We start from the raw sequence: 24,878 nt of genomic DNA, 5'->3' as shown, positions 1-24,878 counted from the left end.
AACATAAATTAGTCTAATAAAATAATGACACAACACATGCATTAGTTACAAGAGGTACCATTAAATTAACAACCATTTTGCAAATCTAACATAAATTGTCACAGTTGCCAAAATTGAATGAATTGCCTATGACAAAGTAAAATGCTATGATACACGTCAAATACATTACATTTGGATTTTCCACTTGTTAAAAAAATGACAAAAGAATTGTATCCATGAATTGTTAGTAAGTAAAAGTGTTGTGGGAACATACTAGAGTAGGCATAACTTAACAGTTGCAATTTTATAGAATATCAAAAGTATATTTGATTTTGTTTGACTTTGATCCATAGTATTGGTTAGATAGCTAACGCACGGTCACGTATACATGTTTTCATGTATAGTTTCAAGCATCACCTCTTGATTCTACTCATTCCATACTATTCTCAGTCACTTTAAGACACTGTTTCATCCAGTAGTATACTATAGATACTTCCTATCAACAGGGCTGAGCAACACAGATTTTTGTTTTTTACAAGTACAGTCAAATCAGGTTTTACTATGTCAGGTGTCCATTTCAAGACACAAAGTATTTAGTTAGAATCCCAAAGAATGAGGAGAAGCCTGAATATGTAGGTTATTTTCAGGCTTATAACCTATTTATAACAGTAGTTATACCCAAGTATATTACAAAAGTCCAATACTTTACTTCCATGAACTAACTAACTATACATGGTGCAAGTTATTTTATTTATCCTCCCACAATGCTCTCTGTTTAGCAATGATTGAAAGAGACAGTTCAAATATAATGTGATTGAGGCATCACTCACACTCACCCATTCCATGCAAAGGCAAATATAAGTACCATATTAACATTACAATATATAGTTTACATATTTATAACTTACATACATTCTTTTCCATGTCACTTCTCTTTAAGACAGTTTAGTCTGAGATGTAGTGGTAAAAATATAGTAGTTGCACTTGTTCTACACTTGTATGTGTACAACAAGTGTAAATATTCTGCCATTGCAGTTACTGATTTCATTCTGTGACACTGATGTTGTTAGTCAGGGTATAAGCCAAACAAATAACCAAGCACTACTATGTGCCACCCAATCAGTATACTCAGTGTTTGTAGGTATTACTGATTGAAAATACAGTATAGGGCAGGAATCATCAACTAGATTCAGTCACTGATTTTTTTCTTGAACGGCTGGTCAGGGAGGCCGAAAATAATTACAAATAATTTGAAGTCTGCAAATTGACGGCAAGAAGCCCAAACATATATAATATTTGACTTTAACGTAATCATTTTAAACCTTGCTTACATCTATATTCGATCACATATATCTCTCTATTATGCTTGGGAATACTTTGACATTTCCAAAATGTAAATCACTAGGAGCTGATTTGCTGGTGTTTTTAGTCTTTTATGTCAAACAATAAAAAATAAAAATACACTTTTTTTGCTCTTGTGGGGGCCAAATAAAATCACCTGCGGGCCAAATTCGGTCCACGGACCGCCAGTTGGAGAACCCTGGTATAGGTGATGCACTAACACAGCCAGGCTATAGGGCTACAGTACTAGAAGGACTGGTCTTGGATTTGACATATAGTAACCTCAGCAGAGCTGACAGCTTTGTTCAGCAGAAGATTTACTGTACATACACAGGTTTGAACAGAGGCAGCATTATCAAACTCTAAAATGCATACATTAAAAATACATTTTATGACATTATCAAAAAAAGAAACAACAAAGTTCACAGTATACAGTCTGAGATAAGTCGCTGATAACAAATATGAATTGCTGAACTAGATTGATTTTAGTGTGGGTGGATATAACAAGGTAACAGTTAATTGTACTCAGCAACCAAGTAAACCGTACTGAACCACAACGGAAAACAACAGCGGTTATCGTAGAACACAATGTAAACCTCTTGCTGAAGATGTGACATATTTCTTATAGGGGTGAAGATTGCAGACCGAGACGACACAAAACATCCTGTTCCACAGATATTACCCGTGACAGTGAGGAGGGCTTTGCCAGGTGATCTGTGTGTGTGCGTTAGCGTTCTTGTGCGTGCGTTTGTGTGAGCGAGCCCAGTCCAATTCCTGCTGTGCTCTGCTGGAGACAAGACAGGATGCCTTGAAATCCATTGTATTTGTTCAGTTAACCAGAAGCCTATTGCAACAGACCAACAGCTGTCACTTATGCACTAATGTCCAATAATAGCTCCTAAGATAACCATCTCTTAGCCACTAACAAAGGCAAATCAGGCATGCGGTCAAAGTAGTGCACTATATCGGTCTAGGGAAGGGTGTTATTTAAAATGCAGAGCCAGATAACTTGAAAGCTACTGAGGTATTTTGAATATATTACTATACTGCAGTTCTGAGGAGAAAACCTGTGAAAAACACATTCAGTCATGTAATAAGGAAGATGTCCTTATGACATAACCCAGCGCCAGTGGCTGAGATAACAGAAGGGGACACTCATTTATTGTACTTTAAATTTGACCAGCTGGGCAACCTTTAAAACTGTATGCTTATTAGCCTAACCTTAATGAATCACTTCATATGATTGTAAAAACTCGGATGATCCATTGTTTGATATCATCCAATTACCTTTCTAGTATTTTTTTATATAAAGATGTGCTCAACCAAAGTGAGTCAAGGTTAAATAAAAACATTTGTAGACATCATTGGACAGGTAAAGGCGCAACGCTCGCTCGCCATAATTAAAACAACGTTTTATTAGACCAGTTTTTAAAGACTGACGTAGGAGGCGATTAAATGCCGAAACGTCAATCTTTTAAACTTGTCTCATAAAACGACACATTTTTTTTATGGAAAGCTTTGAGCCTTTTCCTGTACATAGTAGTTTTTTATTAACACAAACAAATCGACACAATAAAATAAGGAAAATACCGTCTCACAAAAAAAAACATAAGCCTACTACTTCACTTGATAACTACAACGGCAATAACAATTTACATTTCCTCAACTTGAGTAAAGTGCTAAAAATGAACAATATTTTTACTTCATTGTTCAAGCAAATAAAATGTGAGTCTCAGCTTGTCAGAGATTTTAAGTTTCAACTATTCCAGCGATGAAAACATCTATAAAACAACATGGTTGAGGAATTCTTCAAATTCAACCCCAACACTGGAAACGTATGGGAATATGCGGTCGGTGTGCGTTGAAACAAAGAAAAATAATACTTTGACTTTCCTGAACATCCATCTCGCTCTTTCTTTAATTCTTCTTCTTTCAGTCCTTTGCTGCGTCGGCTGTTTTGAGGACTGAGTCCTCTCCCAGGATCTTACAGAGTTCGTTGAGTCTGTGTTGCATCTTGGGTATTCCTGCAAGTGAGGATTCGAGGCGCTGTTTCTCCTCGGTCAGGGAGAGACGAGTAGCGGTGTCCAGCTGCTCGAACCTCCATCCTCCCTCACCATCAAACTGTAACAGGTGAGTGTGGTACTTCCTGTCGGTATGAAAAGTGGAGCAAGATTATGGGTTAAGGATGGGATTATTTCATGGTTGCGCTAGGTTTCTCATTTTAATTCATTCATTATCCAGTCCAAGCACAACATTATTTCCAAATAGTATACAATTGTCGTTGGCCTTATGGTTGTGTTATGTTATGAAACATTGTTGCAGTGTTAATGATGGTGCATGTCTTCTGTTCTATTGTGGTTGCAGTTATGTTGTGATTATTTTGTGCTGTGCCCAGCCTTGTAGTGTCATGTCATGTTGTGTAAAATGTCATAGGGTTATTAAGTGACTGCTAAGGTTAAACAAGCAACTAAATAGCAGCAGCAATCTCCTGAGAGGAACAGACTTGCACAATATTGTGGTAGTACTGTTTGTGTTTGCGCTGCAATCATGTTTAATGCCTGAGGCTAACTCAGAGAAAATACAGAACAGAGTACTGCTGACGTGACAACTAGTGGTGCATTTGCTTGTAGCGTATTAGTTGTTTTGCATTGTTTTTTTTTTACATTTCCTTTTTAATTTTTTCTACAGGTTTCTATACAGTTTTCCTTTAAAACTGTTCTACAGTGTTCAGTACAGAATCTGTGTGCTTCAAGACAAAAAGCGGCTTAAATATTACACATTGAAGAAACTATCTGACTAGTCTTGCTTGCCATACTCATGGTGCTCTGCCTAAGTATCGGGGAGACACAGCGGCTGTCGGAAGAGACACGATGACTGCATTTACACAGGCAGCCCAATTCTGATTTTTGTCCAGCCCAATTCTATTTTTTCACAAATTGGTCTTTTGACCAATCGGATCAGCTCTGAAAAATATCTGACGTGAAAAGATCTGATGTGATTGGTCAAAATACCAATTAGTGGAGAAAATATCAGAATTGGGCTGGACAGACTGGTCCAGATATGATATATATCTCTTACCAGAGGGAAGGCCTGTGGGTGATTGACAGTAATGATATCCCAGCATCCTTTGCAGCCTGGAATATTTTTCCCTCCACATCAATGCTGACAGCACTGGTGCACTCATCCAACAGGGCATACTTTGGCCTGACACACAAGAAAATGGAATTTAGTCATTTATAACTCTCTAATGAACAATGAATTAAATCAACTAGCCACCATTCAATCAGCTATCAAACAAGAGAGGAATATGGGCTATTCAATCAACAGCACCTCTAAATATCTACTATTATGTTTTTCCAACAGGGTATAAGAAGGCCTAAGATGGCAGGCCAAGTCTCACCTGTTGTAGAACATGCGAGCCATGCCCATCCTCTGTTTCTCTCCCCCAGACAACACATCCTTCCAGTCCATCTCTGCATCCCAACCTACACACAGACAAACAGACACACATCACAGTCAGCTAATATCGGAAGTACTGTCATTGACTACAGTTTATTCTCCATTGGAATAAGTAGGTTAAACACTACACAAAGAACAACGCAAAGGGTTTAAATTGTGTGTAACCGTGGTACCAACTGTGGTGAAAGTTCAAAGTTCAAGAATATTCAATAGGAGAAATAAACAAACACGCTCACAATCAAAGCAAATTGTATTTGTCAAATGCGCCGAATACAACAGGTGTAGGTAGACCTTACAGTGAAATGCTTACTTACAAGCCCTAACCAACAATGCAGTAATTTTTTATTTATTACAAAAACACCAAAAACAAAAAATCAGAATAAGAAATAAAAGTAACAAATAATTAAAGATAGAGCTGATTGTTGGAGAATAACAGGACCACTGGTCTCCAATTAAACTACACTCTACATTTCCTTAATAAAACCAATGATATAGAGAGGGATAGACTGATGCCACTAGAAAAATACAGAAATAACTTATTGAGTGGTCAAATGCACTACAGACAGCGCATAGTATGATAAGAGATACAAAAACGTTTTGAGGAAGGATGTGTTAGCTGAACTAAGACGGCCCCATTCAGTACATGTCTGTTGTTGTTAGGGAATCCCCATGGAAACCATATCATTCATCTCAAGGGTAAATGGCTTAAAAATAGGTCACTGGGAGTTTTGTCAGGCTTCAGCTACCTCTTTTCAAAGTGAACCTGTTACTACGCCTTCAGACCCACGCAACCTTTTTTCTTCCAGGCTGACTCAGATCGTATTTCCTTCACTGCCCCTCCCCGGGTTCTTACCGCCCTCGCGGGTCACTATCTGGTTGAGGTTAACGATGTCCAGTATGACCTCTAGGTCCTTGTCTCTGTAGCCTCGGTCATGCATGTCCTTTAGAGAGTCTGGGTAGATCACCTGGTCTCTCAGGGTTCCAATGGACATGTACGGCCTGGGGAGAGAGAGGGGGAGGGGGGAGACACAACATTTAGGTAAAAACGTTTGTGTGTGTGTGTGTGTGTCATGTTTCACCATTCCAGTAAAGCCGTCTAAACACCTGGAAGATCTGGTAAATGTTTTACGACTCTAAGGTCTGGTTTCTCTCGCTCACTCTCCATGAAGAGTCTAGAGGGTAAGGTTAGCTATTGCTTATTTTGAATACATTTAACTGTGTGTGTGTATGTGTGTGTGTGTGTGTTTTTATTTTACTATCCTTGTGGGTACCAGAAGTCCTCACAAGGATAGTAAAACAAAGGAAAATTCTGACAAGTGGGGACATTTGCCGGTCCACACAAGGAAAAATGCTATTTTAGGCTTAGGGGTTAGGTTTAGGGTTACAATTAGGGTTAGAATTAAGGTTGGGGATAGGGTTAGGGGTTAACGGTTAGGAGTTAGGGTTTAGTATAGTTTTAGGGTTAGGGGTTAAGGTTAGGCTTAGGGTAAGTTTAGGGTTATGGGGAGGTTAAGGTTAGGGTTTGATTTAGGTTTAGGGGTAAGGGAAGATGGGAATTTGGATGGGATTCAATTATTTGGCCGCCACAAGGATAGCAATACAAATCTGTGAGTGAGTGTGTGTCACGTTTCAGGATAATTGAAAAGACGTCAAACACCTGGGAGATCTGGTAAATATTTCACAACTCTAAGGTCTGGTTTCTCTCTCTCTCTCTCACTCTCCATGGAGATTCAGTTACTGAGTCTAGAGGGTAAGTATCCCTACTGCTGATTTTCAATACCTTTCACTGTGTGTATAGAGTGTGTGTGTGTGCATTCATACAGAATATTCATCCGTGCATGCCTGTGTGTGTGCCTCTATGCAAGCTTACATGTACAAATGTAGGATCTTAATTTGAGCAAGTTTGCTACAGCAGGAAAATAATCCTGCAGCAACAGGAAATGTGAATTATTATGTGGATTATAATTAATGGACATTTTTTGTAGGAGTTGATACATTTTTCGTTAGGGAAAATCAAGTCTGATATTTTAAAGTGGTAATTACAAACTTTAGAAGCTTTTTTCAAAACCTTGAATTCCCTACAAGTTTGCATTTCCTGCCGTGCAGGAAAATTCTCAGCAACAAAAGAGTGATCAAATGAAGATCCTACATCATGGGTACATGTGTGTCAGAGTCAGTACATGTGTGGGCATAAGGATGTGTGTGACAGTGACAACCACTGACCTTTGTGGTATGTAGAACATGTGTTGTGGGGAGGGTTTGTGCAGCAGCCCCCCATAGACAGGCCACAGCCCACTGAGGATCCTGAACAGAGAACTCTTCCCACAGCCGTTAGGACCTGTGATCAACAGGTGCATACCTTCCTCCACCTGCAAGAAACAGCATTCACACACACACACGTTATAGCCTTGGAGTACTGAATAGTCTCATCACAGCTGATGTGTCGAACAACCCATGACAAGAGTTTGGAAAAGCCAGACTAGTCTGAATCACTTGATTCTATGTAGTCCCTACATATTTTTTTGACATGGTTTATGTTGAGTATTAGGAAGCCATACCTTCCTTATTTTATACCGTGCAATTTAGTGTTTGTGTATGTGTGTGTGTGTGTGTACGTGTGATTATTACATGTGTGCTTCCTGGCCAGGGTTCACTTCAAAAATAAATTCAAATTTTAAAGTGAGCTAACTTCCCGGTAACACAACAAAGAACAAAAGCATGTACAACCCTACCCTGGGGGAAGATGGCTAGAGAGTTAGGCAAATATAGAGACACATCACTATATTTGTGTGTCACACATCAACATTTAGTAGGATGCTGAGCAGGATCTTCAGTAGGACACACTTTCACAACACTCTGGAAATCGAAAACAAAAATCTGTTTTCTTATTGGATGAGTTCAGATATGACTTAATTCAATTTTTTTTACTTAATTTGAAAACGTTTCATCACCACTGAACATCGCCCAGGATTTTGCTGTGATATTTCTCACCTTGAAGTTGAGACTGGAGACCACTATGTCTCCATTGGGAGTGATGATAGGGACACTCTCACACACGATGCCATTGTCCACATCGATGACTCTTCCTGCAGAAGACCGACACAAAAAACAAAGGAGAAATCAGTCATTGTATGTCGATCAATAATTCATACGATCAGTTCAGTCAACGAGAGTACATGTGGCTGCCAGAAAAATGTGAGGCAGCATTTAAAAAGTGTGAGAAAGTGTAAAAAAAGTGCAGCTGTAGATACTGAGGATGTAGCCAACTGACTAACTAGCTGTGTTAGTGACGAGTATGTCCAGATGCACACATTCACCATTAGTATTAGCCTATCGGTTAGAGCGTTGGGCTACTAACCGAAACGTGGCTAGTTCGAATACCGGGCTGACATGGTAAAAATAATCTGTCGATGTACATATCAGGTGTACGTGAAAATAAAACAAAACATATCATCAATATCATTTGACCAAGACGGTCGGAAAAAACAGCAATAAAGATACACTGCACAGGATTAGCTTACGCTGTGTCCCAAATTGCATCCTACTCCCTTTATAGTGCTCTACTTTTGACAAAGGCCCATAGGTCTCTGGTCAAAAGTCAGTGTTTCCTATGAGCATTCTTTTCAGAAGCGGTGGCAAAGTTAGCGTGGGGGGGGGGGGGCGTCTGTGACAAGGTCACTTCTGGTGACTTTTGAAAAGAACATTCTACTCCAAAATGAAAGAATACATGATTATGTTGACACCATCTGAAATATAATTTTCCCTTTAAAAATATTATAACTTGTAGCCTGAAATGAATAGGCTGAGGCTTGGGATGGCCCATCTGCATTTACAGTCCCCATTCAGTACTTTGTTGAAGCACTTTTGGCGAATACAGACTCAAGTCTTCTTGGGTATGACGCTACAAGCTTGGCACACCTGTATTTGGGGAGTTTTTCCCATTCTTCTCTGCAGATCCTCTGTCAGGTTGGATGGGGAGCGTCGCTACACAGCTATTTTCAGCTCCCTCCAGAGATGTTTAATCGGGTTCCAGTCCGGGCTCTGGCTGGGCCAATCAAGGACATTCAGAGACTAGTTCCGAAGCCACTCCTACATTGTCTTGGCTGTGTGCTTAGGGTTGTTGTCCTGTTGGAAGGTGAACCTTCACCCCAGTCTGAGGTTCTGATTGCTCTGAAGAAGGTTTACATCAAGGATCTCTCTGTACTTTGCTACATTCATCTTTTCCTCGATCCTGATTAGTCTCCCAGTCCCTGCCGCTGAAAGACATCCCCACAGCATGATGCTGCCACCACCATGCTTCACCGTAGGGATGATGCCAGGTTTCCTACAGACGAGGCCAAATAGTTCAATCTTGGTTTCAACAGTCCAGAGAATCTTGTTTCTGATGGTCTGAGAGTCCTTTAGGTGCCGTTTGGCAAACTTCAAGCAGGCTGTCATGTGCCATTTACTGAAGAGTGGCTTCCGTCTTGCCACTCTACCATAAAGGCATGAATGGTGGAGTGCTGCAGAGATGGTTGCCTTTCTGGAAGGTTCTGCCATCTCAACAGAGGAACTCTGGAGCTCTGTCAGAGAGACCATTAGGGTTGCAAAGGGTCGGAAACTTTCCAGTAAATTTCCAGAATGTTTCTGGAAATTTTCCAATTTTCCAAATTTTGGGAATTTTGATTAAATTCATCAAAAAAGTTAGCTTATAACAGTGAACCTTTTTTGAGGGATACACATAAGGCATTTCTAGGTCTTGTGGCATATTTTGGTTATCCCCAATTCAATGGAATTGCAACCCTCTGCATGCACAGTGCATTCTTTCATCAAATGTGCAGTGCACTCTTCCATCACATGTACAGCTGATTCTCAATATCTTGCACACTAATGAGATGCTATTGAGCCCACACTACTATACGGTCTGCCGATATGGACAGCCCCATCAAGAGGATCCTACTGGATGATGTATTTTGGGAGAGTGGTAAGCAGCCTGAAACACCTTGAACCTATAGCAGTAGCCATTGCACGGATTGAGGAAGACAATGCAATCCTGTCTGATGTTCAGACTCTGCTTGCAGATGTGAGAGAAGAAATCCATACTGCCCTGCCCACTTCACTGTTGCTCCATGCAGAGGAAACTGCAGTTCTAAAATACATCAAAAAGCATGTAGACTTCTTCCTGGAGCCCATACATGCCACAGCGTACATGTTTGACCCCAAGTATGCTGGCAAGAGCATTCTGTCTGGTGCAGAAATTAACAAGGCCTATGGTGTCATCACTACCTTGTCTCGCCATCTTGGCATTGATGAGGGCAACTTTATTGGCAATCTGGCGAAGTACACTTCCAAGCAAGAGCTTTGGGATGAAGATGCAATATAGCAGTCGTGCCAACATATCTCATCAGCCACCTGGTGGAAGGGACTTTGTGGACCGAAGGCTCTTTCCCCTGTTGCCTCCATCATCCTCCAAACCCCACCAACATCAGCCACCTAAGAGCGCAACTGGTCCTTGTTTGGGAACACACACACCAAAGCACGCAACAGGCTGACCAATACAAGGGTTGAAAAATTGGTGGCCACCCGGACACATTTTTGGCTTTTTGCGCCTGACAACGAGCCTTAACAAGGTTGGAAAGTGACAGTGAAGATGAGGCCTCAGAGTCTGATTTTCAAGAGGTGGACATTGAGGAGGTCCAGGGAGAAGACAAGGAAGCCTGACAGGAAGACAACCAAAGTTTAAGTTTCTAGACAATCATTTTACAAATGTTTTTGGGAGATGTGATGGGTCATTGGGGATCATTCAATATTCCTTTACTTTGTTGTTCAGTGAAATCATCTCATGTGAAGAGTCAACTCATTTAATTAAAGTTCAATTCGTAACTAAATAGTTTTTTAAATTTCTATTGGAAGGGATTGAATCATTTGCAATTACTTCTACTTATGATACGGTAAAGGGTTTTTGTTTCTGTCCTCATATGATAATGGTAAATATATCCAATGCAAAAAACATCTAGATTTAAATGCATTAATATTAACTTGCATATATTTCCATAAATTCCAATATATTCCCATATATTCCCGTTAATTCTCACCTCCCTGACCAAGGCCCTTCTCCCCCGAATGCTCAGTTTGGCCAGGCGGCCAGCTCGAGGAAGAGTCTTGGTGGTTCCAAACTTCTTCCGTTTAAGAATGATGGAGTGTTCCTGGGGACCTTCAACGCTGCTGAAATGTTTTGGTACCCTTACCCAGATTTGTGCCTCAACACAATCCTGTCTTGGAGCTCTACAAACAATACCTTCAACCTCATGGCTTGGTTTTTGCTCTGACATGTACTGTCAACTGCGGGATCTTATATAGACAGGTGAGTGCCTTTCCAAATCATATGCAATCAACTGAATAATACCACAGGTGGACTCCAATCAAGTTGAAGGAACATCTCAAGGATGATCAATGTGAACAGGATAAACCTGAGCTCAATTTCGAGTCTCTTAGCAAAGGGTCTGAATACTTGTGTAAATAAGGTATTTCTGTTTTTATTTTTAATACATTTGCAAACATTTCTCAAACCTTGTTGTAGCTTTGTCATTACGGGGTATTGATGAGGAAAACATTTCTTTAATACATTTTAGAATAAGGCTGTAACGTAACAAAGTTGGGAAAAAGTCAATGGGTCTGAATACTTTCCGAACGTACTGTACCTAATTGAAACCCCCCAAAAGACTGAATGCATAAAGTGATACAAATATATGTTGTAACTTGTCACTCCAGGCGACTGAACATCTTAGAGGCCCTCCTCCTGGCCGCAGAGAACAAATGTAGCTGTTTTAAAATTCTACACATTCTGTCATGGGGCGGAGAGAAAACATTTAAGTTTTAAAGCGAACTTCTGTTACGGTGCGTGAATGAGGACCCAAAAGCGAATTAACGTAAACAGAGCTTCTTTAATAACAAAACATAACGTAGGCTCAGATGGACCGGCAGGTTCCGACAGGACAGGACAAGGTTGCAGCAAACATGACGATAGTCTGGTTCCGGCATGAACAACACAAACAAGAATCCGACAAGGACAGGAGCAGGAACAGAGAGAGATATAGAGACCTAATCAGAGGGAAAAAGGGAACAGGTGGGAAAAGGGGTGACGAGGTAGTTAGGAGGAGACAAGGCACAGCTGGGGAAAAGAGGGGGAGAAAAGGTAACCTAACAACGACCAGCAGAGGGAGACAGGGTGAAGGGAAAGGACAGAAACAAGACACAACATGACAGTACATGACAATTTCCTGCAATTTTATACATTTTGCCATGTGGCTGAGAGAAAATGTGCCGATTAGAGCAAATTTCCTGCAATTCTACACACTTATACATTGTTCTTATGCCATCTGAATGACTCAAACATTCTAACAAAATAATGCCATGCAATTTTGGGAATTTTAGATTCTGCCTGACTGTCTAGCTTTAATTTGGTGATTGTCAGTTCTCAAAGATGACCATATTTAATTTTTAATATATAGATCCGTTATCTTTTATACATACTTTCTCCGTTTTAGTCATTTAACTTTACACTGAAAACGTTTTACCATGGCGATTTCTTTTTAATATACGCTGAATATAAAAAAATATCGGCACGGCATGAAGCTGGTTGAGAGAATGCCAAGAGTGTGCAAAGATGTCATCAAGGCAAAGGGTTGGTACTTAAAAAAATCTAAAATATAAACTACATTTTGATTTGTTTAACACTTTTTGGGTTTCTACATGATTCCATATGTGTTATTTCATAGTTTTGATGTCTTCCCTATTATTCTACAATGTAGAAAATAGTACAAATAAATAAAAACCCTTGAATGAGTAGGTGTGTCCAAACTTTTGACTGGTACTGTATACATACAGTTGAAGACGGAAGTATACATACACTTAGGTTGGAGTCATTAAAACTCATTTTTCAACCACTCCACAAATTTCTTGTTAACAAACTATAGTTTTGGTTCATCCTTGGGAGTAATTTCCAAATGCCTGAAGGTACCACGTTCATCTGTACAAACAATAGTACGCAAGTATAAACACCATGGGACCACGCAGCCGCCATACCACTCAGGAAGGAGACGCGTTCTGCCTCCTAGAGATGAACAAACTTTGGTGCGAAAAGTGCAAATCAATCCCAGAACAACAGCAAAGGACCTTGTGAAGATACTGGAGGAAACAGGTACAAAGTATCTATATCCACAGTAAAATGAGTCCTTATCGACATAACCTGAAAGGCCGCTCAGCAAGGAAGAAGCCACTGCTCCAAAACCACAATAAAAAAGCCAGACTACGGTTTGCAACTGCAAAGTACAAAGATCGTACTTTTTGGAGAAATGTCTGATGAAACAAAAATATAACTGTTTGGTCATAATGACCATCGTTATGTTTGGAGGGAAAAGGGGGAGGCTTGCAAATGAAGCAACATTGGAGCAAAATCTCAAGACATTCCCTAACAACAGTGGTGAAACTAACCAATACACATTTTAGTACTATTTTATTTCTTCATTCTGTGCTGCGACTCTTGCTGTATTTTTTTATTTTTTTGATACAGCCTGGAAGTTAAAGCTTGGTCGCAATGACCCCAAGCATATTTCCAAAAGTTGTGGCAAAATGGCTTAAGGACAACAAAGTCAAGGTATTGGAGTGGCCATCACAAAGTCTTGACCTCAATTCAATAGAAATTTTGTGGGCAGAACTGAAAAAGCGTGTACGGGCAAGGATTGCCTACAAACCTGACTCAGTTACACCAGCTCTTTCAGGAGGAATGGGACAAAATTCACCCAACTTATTGTGGGAAGCTTGTGGAAGGCTACCCGAAACGTTTGACCCAAGTTAAACAATTTATAGGCAATGCTACCAAATACTAATTGAGTGTATGTGAACTTCTGACCCATTGGGAATGTGATGAAAGAAATACAAGCTGAAATAAATAATTCTCTCTACTATTATTCTGACATTTCACATTCTTAAAATAAAGTGGTGATCCTAACTGACCTAAGACAGGGAATTCTTACTAGGATTAAAGGTCAGGAATTGTGGAAAAACTGAGTTTAAATGTATTTGGCTAAGGTGTATGTAAACTTCTGACTTCAACTATATATATATATATATATATATATATATATATATATATGCAGCAACGATTTAGAAGCGGTGGCCTGCCACTGGTAAATGAATATGGAGAAACACTGAAAGTATTGCACTATATAGGGAATAGGGTGCCATTTGGGGCGGACTCTATGTCTCTCTGTAACCTTTAAAAAAATATGTTGATTTAACGTATACTGTAATTGTAAGGCAACAAGCTGCAGTTGGATAGTGAGTTTGCTCAACATTTGTGCATATACAGTGAGCTCCAAAAGTATAGGGACAGTAACTTTTTCGTTGCTGTTTTGGCTCTGTATTCCAGCACTTTGGATATGAAATGATACCATGACTATGAGGTTAAAGTGACTGTCAGCCTTAATTTAAGGGTATTTTCATCCATATCGGGTGAACCGTTTTAGAAATTACAGCACTTTTGTACATTGCCGCCCCCCACATTTTAGGGAACCAAATGTATTGGGACAAAATCAACTAAATGTGTATTAAAGTATTTGATCCAGTATTACTACCACGCAACGACTACATCAATCTTGTGACTACAAATTTGTTGGATGCATTTGCTGTTTATTTTGGTTTCAGATTATTTTGTGCCCAATAGAAATTAATGGTAAATAATGTATTGTGTCATTTTGGAGTCACTTTTATTGTAAATAAGAATAGATTGTGTTTCTGAACACTTCTTCATTCATGTGGATGCTATCGTGATTACGGAATATCCTGAATGAATCGTGAATAATGACGTTACAGATGCACAATTATCATTGAGACTGGTAACCCTACGGCTGCTGGCTCTATCCCTGCATGCAGTTCGGGGATTCGAACCGGCAACCTTTCGGTTACCATGCTCCTGGCCCGCCTCTCTAACCCAGATGCTACCACCAACCCCTGTAGTAAAGTGGTATACTATGGTATAGTTGTGTACTGAATAGGGAATAGCATGACATTTAAGTGTCTCAGAATGTGTATGTGTATCCTACTGGACAAATGTGTACTAAATGATTAACATCTCAGACAGTCTACCTTTGATTTCCAAAGGCCCATCGATGTGCATCTCTGGCCTGGCCACGTTCTTCTTCTCTCCTGTTCCCGTGGTAGATGTGGACGAGCGCTTGTACATGCCCCTCTGCACCTCGCCAAACACCAGGAACATGTTGTAGACGCGCGTTGTGTAGCCTGCCAGCTCTGTGACCTATTACAGACAACCAGAAAGGTCAGAGGTCATTCGTTGAGGTAAATAACACGGGAGTCAGACTGAACAGAAAGGGGTCAGTTAGGTCATCTTACCCAACAGAGTTCCCTACCATTGCCCAAAAGTAGATGCTTACAAAGAAGAGCAGTGTGTGTGTCTTTGGGAAAACACTTACATTAATGCACGTGAACTACGGGAGCAGCCAGCAGCAGAGCTTAGTGTATAGCAGTGTATTGCAGTGTGCACTGAAAATCTGGTCAGGATAACAGTACAAGGTGAAGGGACATTATTTGATCAGATGATGCAAAAGCCCTCTGTATAATTTATGCAACTCATTTTCACTCATAGCTTAATATGACTCTAAACAATGGCTGTTTTTGTTTTTTAATAGCTGCTTGTATCTGTGTTTAGGGAACACACAGTACTGATGATGGCCCGGGGCCTTCCTACAGATAACATAGCCTGTATAATGGGACGGCTGTACACTCTTAGAAAAAAGGGTTCTAGAAGGGTTCTGCAGCTGTCCCCATAGGAGAACCCTTTTCAGTTCCAGGTAAAAACCCTTTTGGGTTCCATGTACAACCCTCTGTGGAAAGGGTTCTATTTTTTTTTATAATCATTTTTTTACCTTTATTTAACTAGGCAAGTCAGTTGAGAACAAATTCTTATTTACAATGACGGCCTTCCCTGGCCAAACCCAGACAACGCCCTATGGGACTCCCAATCACGGCCGGATGTGATACAGCCTGGATGACTGTGACCCAAAAGGGTTTTACCTGGAACCAACAGTGGTTCTTCAAAAGGTTATCCCATGGGAACAGCCGAAGAAGCATTTTTTTTTGTTCTAGATAGCACCTTTTTCTCTAAGAGTGTAGTGTCAACAGGAACAACCTGTTCTCACAAGAGCAACAGGAGCAACCATCTCTCACACTTGGGGATGGAGAGAGATAGTGACAAACTGTAGCCTAGAGACAGAAACAATTCCAGTCATGGAATCGTCTCCTTATAGGGTACTGCTAGAGGGAACTCCCTGAAAACAACCTAAACAGACTAGAAATAGGCCTACAGTATATGATCATTACTGAGATTATCTAGCCATTACAGATTGCATAGACACAAACAGATTGCCTAGACATTACAGAGGATGCACAGTCTACAGTGCTGCATGCCGACAAAAATCGAATCAGTCATACATACGTGATGTATCTGATTTGCATGCAAAACCTCAAACATTTCAAGGAGATCTCTTCCAAGTTAGTTAGGGTGCTGTTGGATTGGTAATGAGGAGCTGAACCCAGCCAGACAGGCTACATGGGTTGTGGCAGGCAGCCTCTGGGGCTGGCTGGCTGGCTGTGTTAACTCTCTCCTGGGAGAGAGGGCTACTAGGAGTAGTCTTCCCTGGTGGAGGATTATCATTATAAACCAGATGGAGGTTTATTCACAGCTAGGCAAAGCCAGCAGAGTGGCACAGGGGGAAAGCCTTAAAGTGACAGCACTTGAACAATATTCAATCTTATTCAAATCTGTACACCCCCAGGAAGAATATGACATTTTTTTAAATAAAAAAACCAAACATTTTCTGAGAATTTTTCACGTTTTCATAAACTCATAGAATGTTTGGGAATGATGTAGTAAGGCATTTGTGACATTTCTAAAGCCATATAGAGTGGGAAAGCGGCCATGCGTTTGGACAATTAAGATGCTGGAGTAATTAAAACAGAATAAACACATCTGTCCTGTCCAGGACCGGAGTCTACGCAGACCTGCGCGCCATAGCCAATCAGAGCTACAGTAGGCCTATATACAAACAAGCCATTTGCCACATGGGCCTGACGATCATTCACTTTGAACTGGACTGTGTGTTTACAGGCAGTAGCAACAGCGCAACTTTAGATCATTCGAAATCATTCGACAAAAGCCACTAAATACACCTGAATGGATTTCTGCAAATACCGTATGTAAATACCACTGGATTCTTACATTTGGGAACTTTAAAATCCTATTGATCAAACAACCATGAAATGGTAGCCTTCGTATGCCTATGCGCATCAACAAGATCAACAACTAATGCTAGCCAGAGTGGGAGGAGCTAAAATCTAATGAGGGAACATTATATAAACCCTTTCAAACTTTTTCAGTGGCCATCAAAATTGCACTGATAAACGATGGGGAATAGTAGCTTGCTCGTCCTCCTGCAGCTGGCCTGCCAATGCATGCTTGTCCCAACCCACATATTGATAACTGAATGGGAACTTGCCTGCCTGCCCGCCCATTTTATCAATGCCAAATACATTTGATTGACAACTAAGGGATGTGCTGACTGTGGATAACATTCATCCAAGTTCAGCATAGCTAGCTAGCGAGTCATCTATGCACTTAATTAGCGAATGGAGGACACGTTTCCCTTGCTTCATTTTCATGCCAGCCAGGTCGGCTACACTCCTGTTGTAAAGATAAACAATGTGCTTAATATTAGGAAAGTTGAGAAATAAATATAGTAGGCCCAGCCTATAGAATGCTGATGGGATCCTCCTCTTTTTAATAGTGGCCATCCCTTTGTTTTCTCGCGCAATTGCATAGCCTATAGAACCACCTGGTGGTTTACTCAATAAATTACTAGTAGTTTATAAATAGAGTGTATGACTATCTTTCTTTAGATGTATTGGTGTAGATGGTGTAGGCTATAATACATGGATTTCTTAGACTTTTTAAAATGCAGACGCTCCAAAGATATGCATCAGTGGCTTGTAGGTGTCACGCTGGTATAAAGGAGACAGGCGCAGCGACACACAATAGGGTTTTTTAATACACCTAAAACAAACACGTATACAAAAACACTGGGCTGTACCCAAACAAAAGAGCGAGGGTAAACCTTGTTGACCGACACGGGACGATACCCGTAATACACAATATATATAGCACGCAGCATAACAGCTGCACCAACCGCATAGGTACTCACACCACCAACAAACATGGGAACAATAACCGACAATATATAACATACTAATCAGGAGAAATGGAAACCAGGGGTGTGTAATCAGACAAGACAGTCCGGGGTTGATGATAATAAATCCCGTTCAGTGAAGCCTTTGTGACGTAGATCTCCGGAACTGGTGAACAGAATGAGCATCAGTACCGGGGGGGGGGGGGGGGGGGGGATTTGTGACAGTAGGCTTTGTGTGTGCAAGCCAGAAGATGCTAAATGTGTTTATGTGAATTAACGGTCAATTACCGTGAGACCGGCAGTTATTTGCTTGTCGATCACCGGCGGACAAAATGTCATGACCGCCACAGTCTCAGGCTGTGTTCAGACAGTGTGCTGTGACAGCAGCAGTAGCGTAATGTGTACTACCTGTGTCTGTCTGAATGTTTGTGCCCCTGCAGCATAACATACCATACTATTACATAACCTATTGGGGTGTGTGGCCCTGTTCAGACACTGCGATAGGCTAGCTGCAGGGTGAGCTGCAGTGAGTGAATATTACCTCAGGAATGTATCTCTGGCAGGCACTGCCTGCCTCTTAGGGTGCCACAGTAACACACAACAACAATCCCTGTATGCACATACTTGTTGGGTGACACCCAAAAAAAACAGCCTAATTATCACATTCTGTCCTTTTTCATACTCTGTGTGTTCTCCACACTGTATGGGATATGACTAAAAGTAGCCTAAACTTCAGCAGGAAGTGTGATACTGTAGATCCAAGACAGAGACAGCGGTCTGATTTGCAAGGCAAAGGATTACAAAAACCAGTCTGACACCAACAATACTCAATTCCTCTTATTGAAAGGTCAACCCTCCCCCACAGAGTGAACCAGTGCACATTTTCTTGTGCATCGTCCCTTTTCTCACATCCATGTAATACCGTAGATATAACTGTCATATTCACAAATATTGAAGCGAGCATATGACAACCAACACAGACAACGTTCAAATCAGCACTGTGATGGGGGACATAAAATGTTCTTTTGGGCCAAATTCTGGTAACTCATAAGTAAATCACTGCTAAAAATATGTATGCATGAATAGACATCATCATTCTGGGATTAAAATAAGGGATTACGTCCCTATGATTTAATGAATGAGCACGGCCCTTCTTTGGTACTGCTTCATGTTGGTCTGCAACCTTGACAGACAGTTTGAAAGTCCTCTTGTCATGAGTGGGTCTAGTGGCTCACTCTAACACTGTCCTATCACTCTATAATGCCACTTGAATGTAAGAGGAGACGAGACAGGAGAGAGAGAGAGCGAGAGAGAGAGAAGAGAAGGAGGGAGAGAGAGAAGAGAGGACAGAGAAGACTGAGACGTCACCTCTTTGTAGGAGGACATGATTCTCTCGATGGCGTCAGCTCCAGAGGCCAGGAGATTGCGTGCGGTGGTGAAAGCCTCTGTCCTCTCGCTCACCAGCACCTGAGTCTGACCGTCGGCGGTTTCTGTGAGAGGGGAAATTAAGGTGAGACACTATGAGATGACATACTGAGCCCCTAGCCCCTTGGCTTTCTGATCAGTGAACTCCTAGGGGGCATGGCCTAAGGAAGGGCCTAGGAACTAGGGAAAGGGGCTAAAGACTGAAATGGAACAGATCCATTCTGTGGTTAGACCAGCAAGACTGTAATGACGGCTCGTTTTTTGTGACCAAAAACCAAGCAGTTGCCATATTATCAGTGTGCATGACACTAATTGGGGTGGAGAACACAGAAGGTTGGTGGCTCCTTAATTGCGGGGCGGCAAGGTAGCCTAGTGGTTAGAGCTCCGTTCCAGCCATTACTATGAGCTGTCCTCCCGTCAGCAACCTCCACTGGTGGAGACAACAGTAGCATTCAGTTAGTTAGCAGCTAACAGGATAATAGGGACAATAGGATGAATATACCCTAATCAGCACAAAACAACAAAGTTCTTGGTTCCTGTGGGTTAACACATGCTGATCAGCTACTACTGTACAGTTGAAGTCGGAAGCTTACATAGCCGAATACATTTAAACTCAGTTTTTCACAATTCCTGACATTTAATCCTAGTAAAAATGTATGTCTTAGATCAGTTAGGATCACCACTTTATTTTTAAGAATGTGAAATGTCAGAATAATAGTAGAGAGAATTATTTATTTCATATTTTATTTCTTTCATCACATTCCCAGTGGGTCAGAAGTTTACATACACTCAATTAGTAGTTGGTAGCATTGCCTATAAATTGTTTAACTTGGGTCAAACGGTTCGGGTAGCCTTCCACAAGCTTCCCACAAAAAGTTGGGTGAATTTTGGCCCATTCCTCCTGACAGAGCTGGTGTAACTGAGTCAGGTTTGTAGGCAATCCTTGCTCATACACGCTTTTTCAGAACGTCCCACAAATATTCTATAGGATTGAGGTCAGGGCTTTCTGATGGCCACTCCAATACCTTGACTTTGTTGTCCTTAAGCCATTTTGCCACAACTTTTGAAAATATGCTTGGGGTCATTGTCCATTTGGACGACACATTTGCGACCAAGCTTTAACTTCCTGACTGATGTCTTGAGATGTTGCTCCAATATATCCACATCATTTTCCAGCCTCATGATGCCATCTATTTTGTGAAGTGCACCAGTCCCTCCTGCAGCAAAGCACCCCCAAAACATGATGCTGCCACCGCCATGCTTCACAGTTGGGATGGTGTTCTTCGGCTTGCAAGCCTCCCCCTTTTTCTTCCAAACATAACAATGGTCATTATGGCCAAACAGTTTTATTTACGTTTCATCAGACCAGAGGACATTTCTCCAAAAAGTACGATCATTGTCCCCATGTGCAGTTGAAAACCGTAGTCTGTTTTTTTATGGCGGTTTTAGAGCAGTGGCTTCTTCCTTGATGAGTGGCCTTTCAGGTTATGTCAATATATGACTCGTTTTACTGTGGATATAGATACTTTTGTACCCGTTTCCTCCAGCATCTTCACACAGTCCTTTGCTGTTGTTCTGGGATTTATTTGCACTTTCCGCACCAAAGTACTTTAATCTCTAGGAGACAGAACGCATCTCCTTCCTGAGCGGTATGACGGCTGCATGGCCCATGGTGTTTATACTTGCGTACTATTGTTTTTACAGATGAACATGGTACCTTCAGGCATTTGGAAATTGCTCCCAAGGATGAACCAGACTTGTGGAGGTCTACAATTGTTTTTCTGAGGTCATGGCTGATTTCTATTGATTTTCCCATGATATCAAGCAAAGAGGCACTGAGTTTGAAGGTAGGCCTTGAAATACATCCACAGGTACACCTCCAATTGACTCAAATGATGTCAATTAGCCTATCAGAAGCTTCTAAAGCCATGACATAATTTTCTGGAATTTTCCAAGCTGTTTAAAGGCACAGTCAACTTAGTGTGTGTAAACGTCTTACCCACTGGAATTGTGATACAGTGAATTATAAGTTAAATAATCTGACGACACAACAGTGGTAGGCTTGATTACCAACAACGACGAGACGGCCTACAGGGAGGAGGTGAGGGCCCTCGGAGTGTGGTGTCAGGAAAATAACCTCACACTCAACGTCAACAAAACTAAGGAGATGATTGTGGACTTCAGGAAACAGCAGAGGGAACACCCCCCTATCCACATCGATGGAACAGTAGTGGAGAGGGTAGCAAGTTTTAAGTTCCTCGGCATACACATCACAGACAATCTGAATTGGTCCACTCACACAGACAGCATTGTGAAGAAGGCGCAGCAGCGCCTCTTCAACCTCAGGAGGCTGAAGAAATTCGGCTTGTCACCAAAAGCACTCACAAACTTCTACAGATGCACAATCGAGAGCATCCTGGCGGGCTGTATCACCGCCTGGTACGGCAACTGCTCCGCCCTCAACCGTAAGGCTCTCCAGAGGGTAGTGAGGTCTGCACAACGCATCACCGGGGGCAAACTACCTGCCCTCCAGGACACCTACACCACCCGATGTCACAGGAAGGCCATAAAGATCATCAAGGACATCAACCACCCGAGCCACTGCCTGTTCACCCCGCTATCATCCAGAAGGCGAGGTCAGTACAGGTGCATCAAAGCTGGGACCGAGAGACTGAAAAACAGCTTCTATCTCAAGGCCATCAGACTGTTAAACAGCCACCACTAACATTGAGTGGCTGCTGCCAACACACTGACACTGACTCAACTCCAGCCACTTTAATAATGGGAATTGATGGGAAATGATGTAAATATATCACTAGCCACTTTAAACAATGCTACCTTATATAATGTTACTTACCCTACATTATTCATCTTATTCTTATTATTCATCATATACTGTACTCTATACCATCGACTGTATCCTTATGTAATACATGTATCACTAGCCACTTTAACTATGCCACTTTGTTTACATACTCATCTCATATGTATATACTGTACTCGATACCATCTACTGTATCTTGCCTATGCTGCTCTGTACCATCACTCATTCATATATCCTTATGTACATATTCTTTATCCCCTTACACTGTGTACAAGACAGTAGTTTTGGAATTGTTAGTTAGATTACTTGTTGGTTATTACTGCATTGTCGGAACTAGAAGCACAAACATTTCGCTACACTCGCATTAACATCTGCTAACCATGTGTATGTGGCAAATAAAATTTGATTTGATTTGATTTGAATTGTTGGAAAAATGACTTGTGTCATGCACAAAGTAGATGTCCTAACAGACTTGCCAAAACTATAGTTCGTTAACAAGAAATTTGTGGAGTGGTGCAAAAACGAGTTTTAATGACTCCAACCTAAGTGTATGTAAACTTCCGACTTCAACTGTATGTGGCATACGCAAATTAAGAGGGACTGTTTTTTGGGGCTTTGTGAGATTAGCACAACATTACCTAAATAGAATCAAATGTCAGTCGGTTCAAATGAAGGACAGAATAGGCTACCTACTGGTATGCAGAAACAGAGATAAACCATTACAACTATTCCCATTACAACTAACTACTCGAAAACAAGAGGGTTTAGAAGAAAACAAGATGATGTCTTGATGACCATTACCGCTGTCAGCGAAGCCAGTAGCTGTGATGATGGGCACAGCCACCATGACCAGTCCACAGCTACTCCACACGTACTTCATGAGGAACTGCTCTATCATGATGTACCACAGACGCTTGGACAGGATCAAGTTCATCTGCTCCGCCAGGGCCCGGTAGCACTTCTGCAGCTGACGCATCTCCACCTGACACACACAGGACAGACAGACACAAACAGGCAGTTTACATTGCAGTCACACAAGTACCTAGCATACACAGTATAGCACATTTACAACAAATGTACTACAATAGTTTTCACATTACATTCACATTGCATTTTAGTTATTTTGCTCTTGGAGACAGTCTTATCTAAAACAAGTGCATATAAGGAGGCTGTCAATCAAATGTTTGAAAATCACTTTTGGGAATTGGATATGATGTCATGGGTGTGCATTGGATCCAACTCAAAGGGATCCAACCCATGGGTATTTATATTGTAATAAATACATAGTGACTATGCATGCAAAATCCTCCATGCATCCTTCCTCCTATACCTTGTGGCCCCTGTAGAAGGCTATCTCCTCTGCATTGGCAATGATCCTGGAATGCACATAGCGCAAATGGCCTTTTCTGTGGGCCTCTTCAGCTACTAGTTTTCCGAATTTCGGCGAGCAGGCCCTCAGAACCTTGGCCGTGCAAAACACCACCAACCCAGCCAGCAGGGTCGGCCCGCTGGCGTTGGCCCCCCTGGACCGGGCCGTCTGGATGAGGGTGTAGGAGGTGAGTATCACATCCAAGATGGGCTTAGTGAGGTTCGAGTAGAGATGCGCCACGGATTGGGAAAACATCATTACGTCCTCGGTAAGAGACTGGTCCGGGTTGGTCAGTCTCCCGTCCATGTTGCTAACTTTGTAGTAGGTCTGGTCTGTGAAATAGGTGGTATAGGCATGGTCCACTAGCCGTGTGCGGAAGGCGAGAGCCAGCTTGCATTCCAGGTAGCGGATTACGCTGTTCACGAATGTGGCCGGGATAGCAATAAGGAGCCATTTCATCAGCTGGATGATGAAGCTTCGTGGTTCTTTTTCAACGATTGTTTTCACAATCTTGCCATCCAAGCCTGCGACATAGATAGACAGAAACGTCCGGGAAATCAACGCGACCGAATGCAGAGACAGCAATCCAAGCTCTTTGGAGACAAGCTTTGGAAAGAGAATTTTAATGAGTTCAAGTATCTGCTTAAAAAATTCAGCGTTTACACCAGGTGACTTTTTATGACTCAGTGCATCTGTTTGTGATTTCACCGTTGAGCCATTTTCTTCTCCTTTAGACCCCCTCCTATTCTTGCATTCTTTCCGTTTCACGAATTGTCTGCAGACGATGGGGTACAGGGTTTTCAACCCATAGGCAGCGGCCGCGAGAAAGATAGCTCGCTTCGCTGCAGTCGCCCGGTCCCATTTCACTCTGGACGCCGCATCAAGTATATTGGACATCTTTCCCCTACAAAGCGATCAAAGAGCTAGTCTTCTTTGATGTTATTCCGTTCTACATCCACCGGGAGTTAGTATCATGATGGAAAAACAATCTACCTCATACAATGGTGCGATGTTTCAGCTAGAAAACTCAACCGCTAGCTACGTTCCAGTATTTCCGTCATTTGGTTTGGCAGTGTTTTATTTGGGCAACACCCCGGAAAGACACGATCGGTTGTGAGTGACATATTCAAATGAGGTCCTACTGTACGTTTTACTGTACATACTGTATCGTGACTATTGCCCAGCATCTGTGTATAGTACACTTAATAAACTAATGTCGTAATTGAAACAATAATAATGTTAT

The 24,878-nt window shown here is 41.5% G+C and overlaps 1 protein-coding gene across 1 annotated transcript; it reads right to left on the bottom strand.

Moving 5' to 3' along the window:
* Positions 1 to 516: 516 nt before the first annotated feature.
* On the bottom strand, positions 517 to 24,853 carry LOC110500276 (ATP-binding cassette sub-family D member 2). Its single transcript, XM_021577566.2, has 10 exons — positions 23,597 to 24,853; positions 23,068 to 23,248; positions 19,386 to 19,507; positions 14,905 to 15,073; positions 7,771 to 7,865; positions 7,003 to 7,148; positions 5,633 to 5,778; positions 4,721 to 4,805; positions 4,399 to 4,524; positions 517 to 3,466 (listed from the first exon to the last, which is right to left on the bottom strand). Exons 1-10 carry the CDS (start codon positions 24,530 to 24,532, stop codon positions 3,253 to 3,255), a joined length of 2,220 nt encoding a protein of 739 aa, XP_021433241.1. The 5' UTR covers positions 24,533 to 24,853; the 3' UTR covers positions 517 to 3,252.
* Between the last annotated feature and the right edge of the window lie 25 nt (positions 24,854 to 24,878).

The sequence above is a fragment of the Oncorhynchus mykiss genome, chromosome 21, assembly GCF_013265735.2.
Source record: "Oncorhynchus mykiss isolate Arlee chromosome 21, USDA_OmykA_1.1, whole genome shotgun sequence".
In the NCBI taxonomy this organism is placed as follows: Eukaryota; Metazoa; Chordata; class Actinopteri; order Salmoniformes; family Salmonidae; genus Oncorhynchus; species Oncorhynchus mykiss.
This window is presented reverse-complemented; position numbering and strand designations above follow the sequence as displayed.

What these genes read in the sequence shown, in the direction of transcription:
- LOC110500276 (XM_021577566.2), bottom strand. Translation starts at nt 24,532, where the DNA reads ATGTCCAATATACTTGATGCGGCGTCCAGAGTGAAATGGGACCGGGCG. An exon ending in ATGTTCTACATACCACAAAG is followed by an intron (nt 5,779 to 7,002) that starts GTCAGTGGTTGT and finishes CTCTCTCCCCAG; the next exon opens with GCCGTACATGTCCATTGGAA. An exon ending in ACCCACAGGCCTTCCCTCTG is followed by an intron (nt 3,467 to 4,398) that starts GTAAGAGATATA and finishes TCATACCGACAG; the next exon opens with GAAGTACCACACTCACCTGT.